Here is a 20,117-nt window from a genome sequence, read left to right on the forward strand (position 1 = left end):
TGTTTTGGACTTTAACATAGAGAAACTCAGCAGATCACCCAGCATCTATAGAAACCAATGTTTCGACCCCAAGCCCTTTATCAAGGTGTAAGAAAAAGCAAGCAGGTGCCTGAATAAAAATATCTGGGAAATGGGCAAAGGGGGAGAGGAGAAGAGGGAGGAAGGGTTGTAGGAGGAGCACAGGCTAACAGCTAAGAGGTCATAGCTGAATATACAGTAGGTAGGATGGTAGAAGAGAAAAAACCTGAGAAGTGATTTGGGGAGGGAGTTGCTCTCTGAATGGAAAGGGAAGGGAAGTGGAGGGAGGAGCTGGAGGAAAAGAGACAGAGGAAAGAGAGAGCCTCGTGGGAAGGGTTTAACAGAAAATGAAGATCAATGTTAATGCTATGAGGCTGAAGGTGTTGTTCTTCCACTTTGTTGGTAGCCTCGGTTTGGCATGGCTTGAGATCATGGACAGACATGTCAGTATGGAATGGTGTGTGGAATTAAAATAGTTGGCTACTGGCAGGTCCTTGTTATTGCAGCAGACAGAGTGAAAGTGCTCAACGAAATGATCTCCCAGTCTGCATGCAGTCTCTCTGATGTAGAGGAGGCCACAACGAGAGCACCAGATGCAGATTCACAAGTCAAGTATTGTTTTACTTGGAAGGACTGTCTGGGGAGCCGAATAGTGGTGAGGGAAGAGGTGTGGACGCAAATACAGCATTTCCTTAGGTCATATGGGTACGTACGAAGGGGTTGATTAGTGGGAAGGGATGAGTGGACGAAGTTGTCACAGAGGGAGTTGTCCCTAGGAGTGAAGTGGGGAGAGGAGAGGAGAGGGGAGTTTGTGGCTGATGGTGGGATCACGTTGTAGGTGGCAGAAATTTCAGATTTTGGGTCCGGAGAACTGGTGGGGTGATAGATGAGGACAAGGGGAATCCTTTGATTGTTGCTTTTGGGGGTGGAGTTAGCTAGGGCAGATCTGCAGGAAATTGAGGAAATGTAGGTAAGGGCTGTGTTGATGGCAGTAGAGGGGGAAGCCACATTTATTTGAAAAGGAGGATATTTTGAATGTTCTAGAACAGAAAACCTCATCCTGGGAGTAGATGGAGAAATTGAGAGAAAGTATATAGAATGTTTGCCAGCTCTTTAGATGATCCAACAAACGATGAAAAATACCAATAGTGTAGATAGTGTAGATTTAGTTACCACTCTGAAGAGTGAGGCTTGAACTCAGATGCTACTATATAACACAACTACTTAAATAAATCTAGCATATAGGATTGTATCTACCAGATTGTTATTTAAAAACACATCTGGAAGGAAACATTCTGTTCATCTGGTTTGGCCAAGGTCCATTTTTAACTTTCTTCTGCAAAGACCTATCAAATCATGAATTTACAAGGTAATTCAGAATGTCCCATAAAAGACAGCCATGTCAATAGTGCCAAGCTTTTGTGAATGAAAACAAGAAAAAGCCAGAGGACAATATGTGTTGACAATATTGAATTGAATTTGAATCAAACAAAATGGGAGCCACAGTGGTGAACAATGAGAATATTCATTCACAGAATATTGTTAGTTTTCTTGACAAGGATGCTACCTCTACTTGGGTGGGACAGAAGTCAAGTAATATAGCCAGGATTAGGAATTGCATCGTTGAACTTTGGACAGAGAGAGGATTGTGATAAGGTACTAATGAAAGAAAGAGGGGAATATACAGTTTCACTTTTATGACAAACTATGAAAATGGAAGATGTATTATTTTGAAAATGGTGGAATGATATTAGAGACTAAATCCAGGTCATTACCAGTAGACAAATGTTAATATTGGGATAGAAAAACAGATGTAGCATGAAGATTCTGGAATTATGGACAAAATGTAAAAAAAACTCTGAATCTTAGACAAACGAGCTGCCTTACTTTGTTTTTCTGTTGGGCCATAATCTGGTGTCAGAATATGGATGAGGGAGAAAGGCATTCACTGTTATTTAATGCACAACTACAATAGCTATTTTAAATGTGGGAAGATGTGCAGCCTGACATGAAATTCCATTCGTTTTTGGCAACTGCCATCTTCCTATCTGACGGACCATTAGATTAGATAGTATGGCATGAATTGCCCAGACTAGGTCAGATATGAAAACAAGAAAAATAAAGTCATAGTGGTATAAACTTGCCAGTTAAACCTAGTTCATCTTTGTAAAAGTAATATTTCACATAGTGATGTCCTAAATCCTGCTAAAAACCCTAGCACTTAAATTGATCTATCTTAATTGTGAAGTATCATTGCTTCAGAGTTAAACAAGAAAGTCTGTAGACGCTGTGATTGCAGTTTACACAATAATGCTGGAGAAATTCAGCAAGTGATGCAACATTCTTTATGTAGTAAAGATAAAGATACATGACCAACATTTCAGGCCTGACCCCTCTGTCAAGATATGAACTAAAAATAGGCAGGTACCTGAATAAAATGGTGGAGTGATGGGCAGGGGTAGGCGTTATGCTTGTTCTTTCTGGAAGAACATCTTTACATGGGTTTAACACTTAACCAACTTTATTTTCCTTGAGCTGCTTCAACCGACTTGCAACAACTCCCATATGATATGTCACATATGGTTTCTGGCCAACCGTGCACATTGCATGCTGGGAAATGTTATTATTTATACACATAATAACACATCTTTCCCCTTTAGAAAAAAATAAAAGCACAATCACAGTATGTTTACATAACAAAAGTATCTACATTCCATGGGTGGTCTCTTTCCACCAGTTGTATCTAATGACATGTCTTTAAGAAGTCGTTCAAATTCATTCAGGGCATCAGCAGGATTTAGCTGAAGTTCAGATATCCATGAAGAGGTTTTCTCCTCTGCTCTTCCTTTTCCTGTTTATCATCAAGTTCATGAACAGTCACCAAAGCTATTGATTTTGATGTTGCAGTTGCTCATCATTACGATAGATGCTGAGAAATCACTTCAGAGAAATGCTTATGTCAGCAGAATTAACTTCCTTGCGCATCTTCTAGTTCCATCAAAAGCACGCTATTCTGCTGTGAAAGATCTGACACTTGCATTTTGCATCTGATTCTCCCTGTTGAGTAATGAAGCATACTTATTTGCCTCATCTTCCAGGATATTGACATCAGCAGCACAGAGAAGGAGTGCTTTCACCATGCCCATCTGACCATGGCACACTGCAAGCATCAATGCTGTCTAACCAGCCTAACTGGCTTTGGCAGACACATCTGCTTGGTTAAATAGTTCAGAGACAATTTTTTCTTTAGTGGGTTCTTGGGGTGAACATCACATGTGCAACTTCTTTCTAGAAAAAAAACATATTTATAGAAAGGTACAAAAACACAATAAAAGTCAAACTTTTGTAGATTTTCAGGGCTTGCAGAAGTATCTTTAGTTCTTTGAGTTATTCATAAGGAAGTTAAAATACAGAGATTAAGTTTGGAGATGTGATTAACAACAGGAATAAAACTTAATTACAACTATATTTGAAGTTATTCTGTGAATTAGAATCAAAATTTTGAACCTAAATTTCTCTTGCAACATAAACTTTAGAAGCCTTTGATTTTGGAGGCTACTATTTCAAATAAGAGAGCGCTAAATTCAACAATGCTACTTTAATATTTTTTAAAATTCTCACATCAATGTGGGAAGTCTGTAATTTCATTGTTTCTTCTTGCTCTGAGCCCTAGGTTCAATATGGAGGATAGGTGTTGATCCTCAATTCAGATTCTGGGGAGAGGTCCCAATCAGCTGTTTACTCTCCTGAGGAATGAAAGGCTCAGACTTTTCTTCAGCCAAATAACTTTTTTTGATACACAAGTTTGTGGGAGGACCATCACCTACGCAGAGGAGGGAGGAGCTCCCCCAACATACAGATACATGGGTTTAAATTCTCCAATGCTATCTGACATTAACCAATCTTGAAATAGTCTCCTCCTAGGCAGCAAACATTATCCTATCTATGAAATATCCTTCTACACACTGCAAAATATTATGGACCAATCGCACATGTGTCCCCCTCCTCTCAGGTATTTTTACAGTTATGATTCTCCCAATGCTACTAAGTCACATGATTCTAGCGAGAAATATGACGGTTGGAAATTTATCAGCCAGGCTATTGTTATCAGGTAACACACATTCCAGAGCCTCTCGCTGTCCATGGTCAGGGTTGGTGGAATTTCAGCTTGGCTGTCAAGGCGATGCAACACACATTCTGAAGCCTCATGCTATCCTTAGGTACCTGACCCTGTCTCAGCAAAAGCATTAACCAAGAGGTATTTCTGTATTAATATTTTGGTTAATTAATTAATGTGCTGATTTATCTGATATATTAATCAACATCAATCTAAACTAGAAAGACCCTTACTTCTACAGCTGATGAGATGAACATCTCCCAACTGGTTCAACAAATTGTATGGAAAAGTTCAACTTGAGATAAAAATACTACATTTATATAGCACCTTTAACATGATTTTTTTTTTCCAAAAATCTATGGGGTATATTTCAGTCAAATTAAAAAGACAAGTAGGCCAGTGACAGAAAGGAGAATGAGTGGGAGAAAAGAAGGGCTGGAATAAGAGAAGGATACAAAGGCAAGATGATGCAATCTATGAGAATTGACTTCTTCCAAAAAGCAAATGTGGGTCCAGTGGGAAAGGATCATGGTCTCACAGATTCAGAGTGAGACCTGAACTACTTCACTCCAAAGACATCTGGCTTGTTTCCTGTCTGAATTATCACTAAAGATCGCACCATCGGACAAGCAGGAAATGACAATGGTCTGCAGTGGTGAATTAACCATTAGGCTGAGTAGGCTGAAGCCTAGGGGCCCTGAAGGTAAGGGTGCCCCGAGTCCCAAGGCTTCAGCCTAGTCAGTAAAGGGTAGTCTGGTCTGCTTATCATTTCACACTTACTGCGTGGGTGAAGCCGGTGACTGTGGGCCAGAGTCGGCGGCGTGCCGTTGCCAAGGTGACGCATGCTGTTGTTTCTGGGAGCTGGTGGTGGCGCCATTCAGCGTGTGTGATCCTGCACCTTCCCACCAAACTATTAGATTTTTAACATCTATTTCAGTTTGATGAGAAGGTGGAGGGTGGGGGACAGGGTTGAATCCTGCCCATAACGCTAAATAACAAGGAAGAGTTTAGGAGTCCCCCACAACGAACACAACACTACCTGGTAGCCCTCAGCTGGACTCTCTGCCACTGCCATGGGAGAGAAGTAAGTAAGTGATCACTTTAATTATTCATGCTGTTTAAAAATAAATTATGAACAACAGTCAGAACAGTTTCTGGAAATTGTACCCAGAGTTTGCAATGGTTGCTGTAAATGGTTGAAAGGTGGGGCGGCTGGCTGATACAAACCAGGGGGGTGTTGTGCAGCAGAGAGTTGAACAGGGACTGGATAAATTGCCCCAAATGCAGCCCTGTGTCAGAGCCCGGTGATGAGGTCCCCACCAGCAGCCAGCACCAAGGCAACTCACTACCGGCCCAACCCCTCCCCTCCTCGTGCACCCCTCTCCATAGGGCTATTACTACCCAGCCCATCAATCTATCTGCCATCACTTAGCACAGCATACACACGCACACCCCGAGTAAATACCCAGCAGATAAATTTAGAATATGTGAGGGGAGAGTATCACCCAGTGAGGGGACAAGGTAAGGGCGGGCCTTACTAAAACTCAGCCTAGGGGCCAGGGTGGTAGTTAATCTGGCACTGGTTCTCTGAGAAAGTGAATGACAAAACATCAGATAATGACACCAGATCCCTCATTCTTATACTGTTTGCCCATGTGGAGCACTTGGACCCTTCTTGGTTTTCTTGACCAACAAGAAAACATTAAATAAAAGAATACTTATCTTGGGCCTCTTCTGGTACTTACTTCACATTCCAAGTTAATATTGACACAGTCCCTATAATGTCATAAGATCATGATCAATATATTTAACAGTTCAGCTGAACTTAATTTTTTTTCTCTAGTTCATAGACAGTGGTGATGGCAGCAAAGCCAAGGGCATACTCCTATTGCAAAATGTGGATCATCGGGGAAACCAACAGTATCCCTGACGATTTCATCTGTCAGAGGTGCGAACAGCTGCAGCTCCTTACAAGCCAAGTTAGGGAATTGGAGCTGGAGTTGTATGAACTCTGGATAATTTGGGAGAATGATAGACAGGAGTTACAGGGACATTATCACGCCTACGAGTCAGGAGAGAGGTAGCTGGGTGACATTCAGGAGCGAGAAAAGGAAACAGACAGGCAGTGCAGGGTACCACTGTGGCTGTGCCCCTCAATAACACATATACTATTTTGGATAATGTTGGGGCAGGTCAACCTACCAGGGACATGCCATAGCGATCTGCTCTCTGTGACAGATTCTGGTCTTGTGCCTAGGAAGGGAGAGGAGGAGAAGAGACGAGGTGTAGTGATAAGGGATTCATTCCATAGTTAGGGGGACAGATGAGAGGTTCTGTGGAAGAGTTTGGATAGTATGTTGCCTCTCTGACGCCAGGGTCCGAGGTAGCATTCTCAGGAGGAAGGGTGAGCAGTCGATGTTGTGGTTCATGTAGGGATGAAAGACATGGGTAGGAAGTGTGATGAGGTCCTGCAAAAAGAGTTCAGAGAGTTAGCACTAAGTTGAAGGACAGATCCTTCAGGGAAGTGATCTAAGGATTACTACCCATGTTATATGCTAGTGAGGTTAGTAATACGAGGATAATGCAGCTTTACACATAGCTAAAGAGGTGGTGCATGAAGGAGGGCTTCAAGTTTCTGGATCATTGGGCTCTCTTCCAGGAACCTGTCCTATCTGTATGGTTTGCATCTGAACTGGAGGGAGACTAATATCCTTGTGGAAAGATTCATTAGTGCTGCTCCTAGGCAGTTAAACTAGATTTGCATGGGGATGGGAACCAGAGTGTTAGAGCAGATAATAGAGTGGAGGAGGGAAAAAGTGATGTGAAGACTGCAAATAAAGACAGAGATTAAAGGGTTGCACATGCTGGAAATGTTCTCAGATGCATCTATTTCAATACAAGGAATTTTGTAAGAAAGGCTGACGAGCATAAGATTGTGGATTGGCACATAGATTTATGACATTGTGGCCTTCAGTGAAACTTGGTTGCAGAAGGGGCAGGATTGGCAGCTCAATGTGTGCAGGATTCTGTTGTTTCAAACACGATAGAGCGGTAGGGATGAGTGGCATCGCTCGTCAGGGAAAATATCACAGCTGTGCTCAGGCAGGACAGATCAAAGGGCTCATCTACTGAGGCTATAAGGGTGTAGCAGAAAAACAGGAAAAGTATGATAACCCTCATAGGATTCTATTATAGACCACCCAACAGTCAACTAGAATTGGAGGAGCAATTCTGTAGAGAATTTGCAGAGAGCTGCAGGAAACACAAGGCTGTGATAGTAGGGAATTTTAATTTTCCACATATTGCCTAGGATTCCCATACTGTAAAAGGGCTGGATGGCTTGGGAGTTTGTCAAATGTGCTCAGGAAAGTTTTCTAAATCAATATAAAGAAATACCAATTGGAAAGAATGCAATACAGGATCTCCTATTAGGGAACGAGACAGGACAGGTGACAGAAGTGTGTGTAGGGGAACATTTTGGGTCCAGTGATGCCATTAGTGTCAAGTGTTTGAGTTTCTAAATTGAAGAAAGGCCAATTTTGAGAAATGAGAAAGTATCTAGAATGTGTGGATTGGGATAAGTTGTTTACAGGGAAGGATGTACAAGATAAGTGTAGGGCCTCCAAAGGTAAAAGTTTGAGTACAGAGTTTGTATGTTCCTATCATGATTAAGGGCAAGGTTAGCAGGCATAAGGAACCTTGGTTTCAAGGGATAATGGGGATCTGATTTTGAAGGTGTATAACAGGTATAGGGAACAGGGAGTAAATGAGGTATTTGAGCAGTTTAAAAAATGCAAGAAAAAACTAAAAAAAGAAATTAGGAAGGCTTAAAAAAAAGACACGATAAAGGAAAATCCTAAGGGGTTTGACAGGTACATTACGACCAAAAGAATACAAAATTGATCCCCTTGAAGATTAGAGTGGTCAGATTTGTATGGAGCAAAAAGAGATAGGAGAGATCTTAATTTTTTTTTCATCAGTATTCACTCAGAAAACAGACACAGAGTGATGAGAAGTAAGAAAAACAAGCATTGAGGTCATGGAACCTACAGAGATTAAAGAGGAGGAAGTGCTTGCTGTCTTAAAGTAAGTAAGGGTGGATAAATCCCTAAGGCCTGACAAGATATTCCCTTGGACCTTGAGGGAGCCTAGTGTAGAAATTGCAGGGGCTCTTGCAGAAATATTTAAAAGGTCCTTAGTCACAGGTGTGGTGCCAGAGGATTTAAGGGTAGCTGATGTTTTTGCTTTGTTTAAAATAGGCTCCAAAAGTAACCCTGGAAATTATAGGCCGGTGAGCCTGACTTCAGTAGTAGGTAAATTATTGGAAGATGTTCAGAGAGATCAGATATACATTTATTTGGATAGCCAGAAATTGTGCGTGGTGGACCATTTTTAACCAATTTTATAGAGTGTTTTGAGGAGGTTACCAAGAAAGTTGATGAAGGAAAGGCTGTGGATGTTGTCTATATGAACTTTAGTAAGGCGTTTCACAAGGTACCACGTGGGAGGTTAGTCAGGAAGGTTCAGACGTTAGGTATTTATGGTGAAGTAGTGAACTGGATTTGACAAAGTTTGGATGAGAGAAGCCAGAGAGTAGTGGTGGATAATTGCTTCTTAGACTGGAGGCCTGTGTCTAGTAGTGTACCTCAGGGATTGGTGCTGTGACCATTGTTGTTTGTCATCTATATTAATGACCTGGATGATAATGTGGTAAATTTGATCAGCAAGTTTGCAGATGACACTAAGATTGGAGGTTTTATGGCCAGCGAAGAAGGTTTTCAAAGTTTGCAGAAGGATCTGGACCAGCTGGAAAAATGGGCTGAAAAATGGCAGATGGAATTTAATGCAGACAAGTGTGAGGTGTTGGAAGAAAAGAACAAAGAAAGGACATTCACGGTGAATGATGGTGCACTGAAGAGTGTGGTAGAACCAAGGGATCTGGGAATACAGATACATATTTCCCTGAATGTGGCATCACAGGTGGATAGGTTTGTAAAGAGAGATTTTGGCATATTGGCCATAAATCAAAGTATTGAGTATAGGAGCTGGAATGTTATGGTAAAGTTGTATAAGACAATGGTGAGGCCAAATTTGGAGTATTGTGTGCAGTTTTGGTCACCTAAATACAGGAAAGATATCAATAAGATAGAAAGAGTGCAGAGAAGATTTGCTAGGATGTTGCCTGGACTTCAGGAACTGAGTTACAGGGAAAGGTTAAACAGGTTAAGACTTTATTCCCTGGAGCATAGAAGAAAAGAGGGAGATTTGATAGAGGTATTTAAAATTATGAGGGGGATAGACAAAAATAGATAGAGTAGGCTTTTTCCTCTGAAGGTAGATGAGATAAAAACCAGAGTTAAGAGTGAAAGGGGAAAAGTTTAGAGGAACGTTATGGAGTACTTCTTCACACAGAGAGTGGTGGGAGTGTGGAATGAGCAGGCAGCTGAAGTGATGAATGCGGGCTCAATTTTAACATTTAAGAAAAATTTGGATAGGTACATGAATGGGAGAGGTATGAAGGAGGTGCAGGTCATTAGGACTAGGCAAAATAATAGATTGGCACAGACTAGAAGGGCATAGATGAACAACACCATTCTACTTCCATTTTGGCCTCTATAGACTATTATCATGTCTATATCATTATTTCTAAGCAGCACGAATTTAGAGCAGGCAAAGAATTAGTCTTGTTGGTACGTTCTTTGATATTGAAAAACTATCTTGACAAAAGTAATGTAATACAGTACACTCAAAATATTTTACAAATTTAAATGCTACGATGGGGGAAATCTAAAACTATTCTGAGTTGCAAACTGTTCTGAAGTTACCTTGTGAAAACCTCTGAATTCTGAAGAGCACTGACATGATGAGACATGTTTCAGAAAATGCTGTTACAGCTGGAGGGAATTTCTTGTTTATATGAAATTAAAATTTAAGAAGAACTTCCTCTATTTTTCAAGTCTTTGTGGGTCCAGAGTTTTAGATGCATGCTCCATCATATTTCAAATGATCCTTTTATTGTCATGCATCAATACATTAAAAATGTAAAAAAGCATAATATACTTCAACTTTGGTCTGCTGTAAGGCAAAAAAGGGACAACTGAGCATTGGGAATAAAGGAGAGTCCCTTCAGAGAAACTGGGTGTCTGTGGATACCCCTCCAGCATTCCCATGGCCTTTGCAACTGCACAGTTTCCAGTTCAAACCATCAGCAACCTGAGCTCTAGATCTACACCTCCAATACAATCAGGAAGCCTTCTGTGCCCAATGACCATCTCACCCCATGACCATAACCATCAAGCTATTCTGCACTACTATTAATTCATTCTAATCTAGGGCAAGGATATAAAAATCTTATCGATCCATAAAAAAAGGATCTGAAACACTCGACTTTCCTTATGCTGCTTACCCCGATAAGATAGCTCTGGCCTAAGTCTGTGGTTACAACATTTTGCAACATCACAAATTTGCTTTTACAGGTGACAACATCATTATTAAATTTTGCATTGCTAATTTGCATTGACTGTTACAGGAACCAAAGAAAATGTAACTTCTTAACCTTCTCAAGGAAGATACCTTGATGTTGAAAAAGCTTAGACTATAGAAATTGCATTAATGCTTAAAGTGAATTAACATGCTGAATTGGAAACATACAATTGCTTGTTGGTGCCTCAAACTCCCATGAGAGGAAAGAAAATAATCTTATTTGTCTTTTTTCACGGGAGGGGAAGTCATGAACAGAAGCACATAACTACAAAATAAGAGCCCAATCTTTTAAAATTGAGGTGTATAGAAATTTATGAAGTAATGAAACTCTGAAGGATATGATGGAGTATCCTCCACTTGTCTGGATGTGTGCAGCTGCACCAACATTAAAGAAGGTCAATGATATCAAGGATAAAGTAGCTCACTTGATTGAAATCCAATCCCCCATCCTAAATATTAATTTCCTTCACCACTAGAACATCATAGCCACAGAGTTTAGCATCTGTAAAAAGTATTCAACATTAGCTCCTCCAAACAAACCATCAGTTCCAAAACCTGAATGACTGCTAACCGGTGGCTTTGACATTTACCATCATGAAGTGCTTTGAGATACTGATCATGGCTCACGTCAACTCTAGCCTATCAATCTGCCCTGACCTTCTTCAATTTGCCTACCAGTCAAACAGATCCTCAGCAGATGCCATCTCCCTAGTTCTCCATTTGGCCTGAGAATATCTGAATGCTCAGGACATTTATGTAAGACAACTGTTTACAGGCTACAATTCCACCTTCAATACCATGGTCCCAAGCAAACTTTTTCCCATATATCAGGATCTTGGCCTCAGTGTCCTCTGCTACTTGACTTTCTGTCTAACAGACTACAGTCAGTGAAGATGGGTAACAACATCTCCCCCACAATCACACTCAATACCAGTGTTCCTCAAGGATGCATACTCACTCCACTACTATAATCCCTCTACACTCATGACTGTACAGCTAAATACTATTCCAACTTCCCAACTTAAAATTTGCCAACAACACTATGGTAGTTACCCAAGTATCAAATAATGGTGAGACAGAATACAGGAAAGAGACTGGAAGTCTAGAGAGATGGTGCCAAGGTAACAACATCTCTCTGAACATTAATAAGGTGAAAGAGATTATCATTGACATCAGGAGAGGGGCAGAGTCCACACCCTGGCCACGCTTATGGTGCTAAAGTCAAAGAATAGATAGCTTCAAGTTCTTAAGAAGAAATATCTCCAATGACCTGATCTATGACAAGCACATCAATGCAATGATCAATGAAGTATCCCAATGCCTCTACTTTCTTAAAAGACTATGTAAGTTCAGCAAGTTCCACATCCCTCAACAACCTCTACAGGTAAACCATCAAAGGCAAGGTGGAGGAGCTGCTCTGCTCAAGATTGGAAGAAACTACAGAAGGTAGTGAATGCAGCTCAGAACATAACACAAACTTCTTTCCTCTCTATGGACATCTTTTTATTTATTGCCTAGGAAAGGCAGCCAATGTACTGAAAGACACATCAAATTCTGGACACACTCTTCTCCCTCTTCCCATCATGAACACACACACATACTTTCAGGCTCAAAGACAAATTCTCCCCTGCAGTCATCAGGCTCCTGAATGAACCCCATAATCATGCTGTCATGCTGCCCTTGCTTAAATGATCTTTCTTTCAGTTGTAATCTCACATACTCTGTAGAACCCTTCTGACTGTCCTAGGTATATTGACATATTAAACACTAAAGAACAAGGATAAACAACCACCTTCAAATTTGCACACATTTCTGATTCAGAAATGTATCACTCATTTAGCATCACACTGGGAATAAATCGCTACCCAACAACACTCATGGAGTACTTTCATCTCAAGGTCTAAATTAAGTCAAGATGGTGCCTTATTACCTCCTTCTCAAAGGTAAAAAAGGAACCAACAATAAATGATGGTTTTGCCATTAAAACTCACATCCCTAAATTGAGTCAAATACTCTGGATGATTCAGAGGGATCGTAGTTCCTAAATAGATAAGATGTTCAATTCCAGTTCTAAGACATGATAGGTATTTGAGATGGTAGGGGCATAAATAGAAACCTCTTGTAGTTCCAGAAATTAGAAAGAAAAATTTAAAAAGGTAAAGGTTCCATTCTTCTTCTTTGGCTTGGCTTCGCGGACGAAGATTTATGGAGGGGGTAAAAGTCCACGTCAGCTGCAGGCTTGATTGTGGCTGACAAGTCCGATGCGGGACAGGCAGACACGGTTGCAGCGGCTGCAGGGGAAAATTGGTTGGTTGGGTTTGGGTGTTGGGTTTTTCCTCTTTTGCCTTTTGTCAGTGAGGTGGGCTCTGCGGTCTTCTTCAAAGGAGGTTGCTGCCCGCCGAACTGTGAGGTGCCAAGATGCACGGTTTGAGGCGATATCAGCCCACTGGCGGTGGTCAATGTGGCAGGCACCAAGAGATTTCTTTAGGCAGTCCTTGTACCTTTTCTTTGGTGCACCTCTGTCACGGTGGCCAGTGGAGAGCTCGCCATATAACACGATCTTGGAAAGGCGATGGTCCTCCATTCTGGAGACGTGACCCACCCAGCGCAGCGCAGCGCAGGTTCCATTACTGTCATGTAATACTACATTTAGAATATAACATATATGAAATTCTTTAACATTTGTCTACAGTAGACCAAGTCCATCACTTTTACCTGTTTGGTGATCCCTGCTTGTGTGTGTGTGTGTGTGTGTGTGTGTGTGTGTGTGTGTGTGTGTGTGTGTGTGTGTGTGTGTGTGTGTGTGTGTGTGTGATAGAGATGCATTTGCTGCCCAGATTTCCAAATAAAACATGGTAAAACATGGAATTTTTATCTTCTGTGTGAAGTGAAGAAAAATGAGAGAAGAAAATATCAGGTCTCTGGACAAGTCTTTTCATAATGCACCAATGTAACTATCCATACTTATTGATATTCCAACTGTGTTTTAATGGCCACCCTGCTTCCATCTTCTGTAAAGCTGAGTTAGTGCCAAATTTTGCTCACATCCTGTCCTGAACTATTCCACAAACTCATCACCTGTATACTTGCTTATTTACCTTGGTACATGGTCTAGCAACATCTTGATTTTAATATTGTATTCCCTGTTTCATATTTCTTTATGGTTTTGTGCTGATTAGGCCCCTGCTCACCCCTACAATCTCAGGAGATTCCCACTTCACCAATTCTGGAGTATCTCAACAGATTTATAACAATGCAGAGTTTTCAATGGTGCAGAAAAAAAAAACAACCTCATCTGCTAATAACCAGCAGATCGTGAACTGGCTATCATACTGGGTGTTATATAAACTGTACTTTCAAACAGAAGGCTACACACAGCATCGTCCTGATGTCTCCAGCATCACAGAAGCCAATCTTCAACTAATTTAATTCACTCAAGATTCAATTTATTATCATAGTAATCTTTGGCTTGGCTTCGCGGACGAAGATTTATGGAGGGGGTAAAAAAGTCCACGTCAGCTGCAGGCTCGTTTGTGGCTGACCAGTCCGATGCGGGACAGGCAGACACGATTGCAGCGGTTGCAAGGGAAAATTGGTTGGTTGGGGTTGGGTGTTGGGTTTTTCCTCCTTTGCCTTTTGTCAGTGAGGTGGGCTCTGCGGTCTTCTTCAAAGGAGGCTGCTGCCCGCCAAACTGTGAGGCGCCAAGATGCACGGTTTGAGGCGTTATCAGCCCACTGGCGGTGGTCAATGTGGCAGGCACCAAGAGATTTCTTTAGGCAGTCCTTGTACCTTTTCTTTGGTGCACCTCTGTCACGGTGGCCAGTGGAGAGCTCGCCATATAATACGATCTTGGGAAGGCGATGGTCCTCCATTCTGGAGACGTGACCCATCCAGCGCAGCTGGATCTTCAGCAGCGTGGACTCGATGCTGTCGACCTCTGCCATCTCGAGTACCTCGACGTTAGGGGTGTGAGCGCTCCAATGGATGTTGAGGATGGAGCGGAGACAACGCTGGTGGAAGCGTTCTAGGAGCCGTAGGTGGTGCCGGTAGAGGACCCATGATTCGGAGCCGAACAGGAGTGTGGGTATGACAACGGCTCTGTATACGCTTATCTTTGTGAGGTTTTTCAGTTGGTTGTTTTTCCAGCTTCTTTTGTGTAGTCTTCCAAAGGCGCTATTTGCCTTGGCGAGTCTGTTGTCTATCTCATTGTCGATCCTTGCATCTGATGAAATGGTGCAGCCGAGATAGGTAAACTGGTTGACCGTTTTGAGTTTTGTGTGCCCGATGGAGATGTGGGGGGGCTGGTAGTCATGGTGGGGAGCTGGCTGATGGAGGACCTCAGTTTTCTTCAGGCTGACTTCCAGTAATCATAGTAATAAAACAGTGTCATATTACATGAAATTTCTTTTTGCCTGATGCAAGACAGACAGATTCACTACCAGCAGGAATTGCCTATAGTATTAAAAAATTCATGAGAATCTTAGGTGTGGGATCAGACAAAGTTCTGTCTGGAGTACTGAAGACCTGCACTCAGAGCAAGCTATTCTAATACAGTTTCAATACTGGCATCTATCCCACAATGTGGAAAATTGCCCAAGTATATTTGCTCAGAAACAGCAGGCAAATTAAATCTGGTTAATTACTGTTCAGTCAATTTACACTTATTCATCAGCAAGGTGACAGAAGGTGTCGTCAGCAATGACAATTGTTCATAAAAAATCTGCTCAACAATGCCCAGTTTGAATTTCATCAGGACTATTGGATTCCAGATTTCATCACAGATTTTAAACATAGACAAAGAGCTGAATTACAGAGATGAAGAGAGACTGAATGCCCTTGACTTCAAGGCAACATTTGACTGAGTGTGGCACTAAGTACTGGTAAAATTAAGGGCAATGGGAACCATGGGTAAAGCATGCTAATGGTAGGAAGTATACCTCATACAAAGTTAGAAGGTGATTGCAATGGAAGTCCATCATCCTGGATGCAGGACAATACACTTCTTCAATAAGGTCAGAGGTGGGAATGTCACCAATGATTGCTCAATGTTCAATTCTATTTACATATCCTAAGCCTGCATGTCACAAGACCCAGGCAATGTTTAGGCATAGATGATAAGTGGTTAGTATTTTTAATAATAGATAAATATTGACAAACTCCAACTCAAGAGAGTTTAACTACCTACCTTGACATTTAATGGCATTATCATTGCTGAATCCTCCACAGAAGTGGCTTGAGGTTGCCATTGCCCAGAAATGCAACTTAATTGCCACAGAAATACAAGAGGAGTTCAGGGACTAGGTATCCTACAGTGAGTGATATACCTACTGAGATCTTAAGTTCTTTCACCATCTTTAAGTCTAGACTGAATAAATACTCCATTTCCCTGAATGAGCATGACTTCCAAACACACACAAGAAAATTGACACCATGCAGGACCAGGCAGCCCACTTCACTGGTACCCTATTCACCATTTGAACAGACATTCACTTCAACACAACACTGCATGATTACAATGTGCACCATTTCCTTCAGTAGTTCCTCCCAAACTGATGATGGACATGGGCTTTAGCATTTGGTAAGATCACTAACTACAAGTTCTGCTCAAGTTGCACACTATCCTAACTTGGAAATCCTTTATTGTTCCTGGTACAATAAAGACTAATAAGATAATAAGAGACTAATAAGAGACTAATAAGATCACTAACTGCAAGTTCTGCTCAAGTTGCACACTATCCTAACTTGGAAATCCTTTATTGTTCCTGGTACAATAAAGACTAAATGAGTCTTTATTCTTTGGAGCGTAGAAGGTTGAGAGGGGATTTGATAGAAGTATTTAAGATTATGAAAGGGATAGACAGAGTGGATGTGGATAGACTATTTCCGTTAAGAGGAGGAAAGATTAAAACAAGAGGACATGAGTTAAGAATTAAGGGGCAGAGGTTTAGAGGTAACATGAGGGGGAACTTCTTTACTCAGAGAGTGGTAGCCGTGTGGAATGATCTTCCGGGAGAAATAGTGGCGGCGGAGTCAATTGTATTATTTAAGAAAAGGTTGGACAGGTATATGGATGAGAAGAAGATGGAGGGTTATGGGCATTGTGCAGGGAGGTGGGACTAGAAAGGGGTGTTTGGTTCGGTGCGGACTAGAAGGGCCTAATGGCCTGTTTCCGTGCTGTAATTGTTATGTTATGTTATGTTACACCCTTCCCAACAGCAGGAGGGAGTAACTTCAATAGAAAGATTGTAGCAATGCAGGGAGATAGCTCACCATTTTCTTTTCAAGTAGACATTCTGGGATAGGTGATAAAATGCTGGTCTTACCATTATATCCAGAGTCCAAAAAATAAATAGATGAAAAACATTATATTTTAATTGTTACTAAAATCTTTGTATTTTTTACTGGGACTTATTATTTCTTGCTGGCAGCTCTACCCATTCTTTGTCCTTCCCCTCGAACTGGTGCTCTTTGTTGTTTTCTGTAGATTTTTGATGCCATATGTAGTTGATATGGTTCTGTTCCCCAGCAGAATGGACTTACTGAGCATGGAAACAGTTTTGTAAATTACAGGTTAATTTTCCACTGATGAATTTACAGTGGGAGTTCAATTATTTGTTTTAAAGAGGTCAAAGAGACTTGACTCTAGTGTCAAACTCTGATGCCTCTTTCTGCAAATGATTTTCTTCATGCTCTTTAATCTTCAATTTTGATTTGTTCAGGTCAAGAGAACATTTTAGGAAATCTATATTGTCTCAATCTGGGTTTTTAAAAAATCCTTACAATGGATTGTTCATACTGCAAACGGTATTGCAAATGTAGCCTAAATAAAGTTCCCCATGCACTTTCTCCCTGCTCCATCTACTGTTCTTTCTTTATTTTACTTCCACCTTTATCTGCTCCTACCTGTCGCTCTCCTTCCACTTTCTCACAATTCGACTCCTACTGCTCTCCACCTGGCTCCATCTGTCTGCCTTGGACCATCTATCCCCTCCCCCTCCTCGTTAATATTTCCATTCTTCCATCTCCTTTCTCAGTCCTGAAATGTTGACCATCTGGTTTCCTCTGTGGATGTTGCCTCACACTGAGTTCTTCCAGAAGCTTGTTTTTTTTTTGGGGGGGGGCTCCTGGATTCTAGCATCTGTAGTCTCCTGTGTCTCCATTTTGGATTTATCTCCTTAATTTCATTTTCTCCCACCTATCTTTTGAAAATGTCAGTGCTCCTATAATCCATTTAATTTCTTTACTGTTAGATTGCAGTTTATTTCACCTCCGTAATGTTATGCATTATACTTTTCTATCCCAGACCATACATGTCACGCCGTCCAACTATACAGTGTATGCTCTCCAGTATTATATACACTTTCTCCCTCACAAATAATGGTTTTATTAAGTTTTATCTTAATAGTTAAACTTCTATTTTATCTTATATTTATATAAATCTGCTCCGTGGTCCTGGAGAAACGCTATCTCGTCTTTACAATGCAATGCGTGGTATGAATGACAAATAAAGGTGACTTGACTTATTTTCTCTTATTTTAAGAACCATATCATTTACCAAATATTCAATGTAAAAGGAAATCTCTTTGTGGTAACAGGCTTTGATTATGAATGAATTGATGCCACGTGGAAGAAGGAATATGGTAGTTGTCACATTTGTGGCCCGAAATGTGAAGTTAATAAAACATTAAACACTAGTTTATCAGGTAAACTTCTCTGGGTCCTTTATTCTACAGTTTCCTTTGTTCTCTTGCTTGTGTTCTTATCTCTCTCTCATACCACATGACTTCTGGTACATCTCATACATATTCATTATCATGACATCCCTCCTTTAATCAGAAATAAACTTTACCTTCACTTACCAATATCCCTCGGAAACATACAAACATCGTAACTAATGGTAATACTATAACTCAACTACATAAAATTTACTTCCTACAGCATTCATACATGCACTTTATGATATAAGATTAAATACTGTCCCAAAGTTCTTATTAAAACAATGACACAAAGTCTTCGTATCGTTTGGGCACTTTCCGGTTTCGTTTCGGCCTACCTGCGATATTGTCGTCGCTTCTCGGTTGTTCACTCTCAGCGTAACTAGTCACTTCATCAGGAGTGCTGGTAACTGCCTCTGGAACATCATCAGGTCTCTCAGTTTCAGCATCTCGTATTGGCCTTTCAACCTCTTCACTCGATGTATCTCTGGACTGGTACCATTTTACACTTGATATATTTCTCTTATACAGGACTCCAGTCGGAGACTTGACTGTCACCATACTGCCACTTCTGGATACGACAGTATAGGGTTGATGGTAATAAGGTGAGTCTAGCTTACCACCAGTTTCATGCCTCACTAGAACATTATCTCCTGGCATGATGTCTGAGTACTTGGCTCCACATTTCGAATCTGTGTACAGCTTTGCTGCACCTTTCTTTTCAGCATCGTGGTCCCTCATCTCCTGGTCATCTCGGATTTCCTTTATTTCTGGCATTTTTGTGTGGATTTTTCTCCCAAAAAATGCTTCTGTAGGACTTTTTCCAGTGGTTGCATGAGGCGTTGCTCGATAGACAGCCACATAAGATAGCAATGCTTCTCGCCAATTTTGTCCTTCTGCGTGTGCAATCCTCAATCGTTTTTCAATGGACTGATTTTGTCTCTCTACTTCTCCGTTGGCTTGCGGCCATTTCGGAGTTACTTTATGATGGTGGATACCTGTGGTCCTCATGTATTCCGCAAATGTCTCTGAAATGAATTGTGGACCATTGTCAGAGTATAATGTAACAGGTAATCCATATCTTGCGAATATCTCTGCTAACGCTTGTATTGTTTTTTCAGTGGTTGTGGACTTCAACACCACGTACTCATAGTATCTGCTGTAGTAATCTATCACTACCATAATTGATTCACCCGTCGGTAAAGGTCCAAGAAAATCAACAGCTACGTCGATCCATGGTCCTGTCAGAAGTTGCGTACTCCGGATCAGTTCTGGCGGATTACTCCTACTTGTGATTTGACATCCGTCACAAGTTTTAACAAATCTCTCTGCGTCTTTATCACAACCTGGCCACCATACCTTGGTTCTGAGGTTTTGCTTGGTACCAACAATACCTAGGTGTCCTTCATGCGCTAAGGATATGATCTTCGGTCTCAATCTTTGCGGAATCACCAATCTGCAACCTCTTAATACACACTGTCCGATGCAACAAAGTTCGTCTCTAATGGGAATGTAAGCCTTGTGAGTACACTTGTCCCATTGTCCACTCTGTATGCATTCTCTTACTTCCATGAGTTCTGGATCACGTTCGGATTCTCTCTCGACTTCCTTCGTAGTCACAGCTTTCGGTGTCGCCTGAATAGCTACGAAGCGTACAAAGCTCTCTGTTTCTGTTCCCAATTCTGACTTGGATTGTGGACCTCCATCCTTCACCAATCTGGACAGCGGATCAGCAATGTTTGCTTTCCCTGCAATGTGGATTACTTTATATTTGTAGGGTTGTA

General features: G+C 41.2%; 2 protein-coding genes across 6 annotated transcripts in view; one reads left to right on the forward strand and one right to left on the reverse strand.

Annotated features, from left to right (window-relative positions):
- The window catches only part of ano9b (anoctamin 9b), a 128,803-nt gene that overhangs the window by 8,140 nt on the left and 100,546 nt on the right, over nt 1-20,117 (forward strand). The window lies entirely within an intron of this gene.
- LOC138751566 (uncharacterized) lies at nt 1,767-19,373 on the reverse strand. Its single transcript, XM_069914007.1, has 2 exons — nt 18,672-19,373; nt 1,767-3,306 (listed from the first exon to the last, which is right to left on the reverse strand). The coding sequence occupies exons 1-2, from the start codon at nt 19,342-19,344 to the stop codon at nt 3,188-3,190; spliced, it is 792 nt and encodes a 263-aa protein (XP_069770108.1). The 5' UTR covers nt 19,345-19,373; the 3' UTR covers nt 1,767-3,187.

The sequence above is a fragment of the Narcine bancroftii genome, chromosome 1 (genome assembly GCF_036971445.1).
Source record: "Narcine bancroftii isolate sNarBan1 chromosome 1, sNarBan1.hap1, whole genome shotgun sequence".
NCBI classification, from domain to species: Eukaryota; Metazoa; Chordata; class Chondrichthyes; order Torpediniformes; family Narcinidae; genus Narcine; species Narcine bancroftii.

Bases quoted from the DNA above. Each gene is read 5' to 3' on its own strand.
- LOC138751566 (XM_069914007.1), bottom strand. From the start codon at position 19,344: ATGAGGACCACAGGTATCCACCATCATAAAGTAACTCCGAAATGGCCG. The intron at 3,307-18,671 runs GTAGGCCGAAAC...TTTTTTTTCTAG, and splicing joins AAGCGACGACAATATCGCAG to AAAGAAGTTGCACATGTGAT.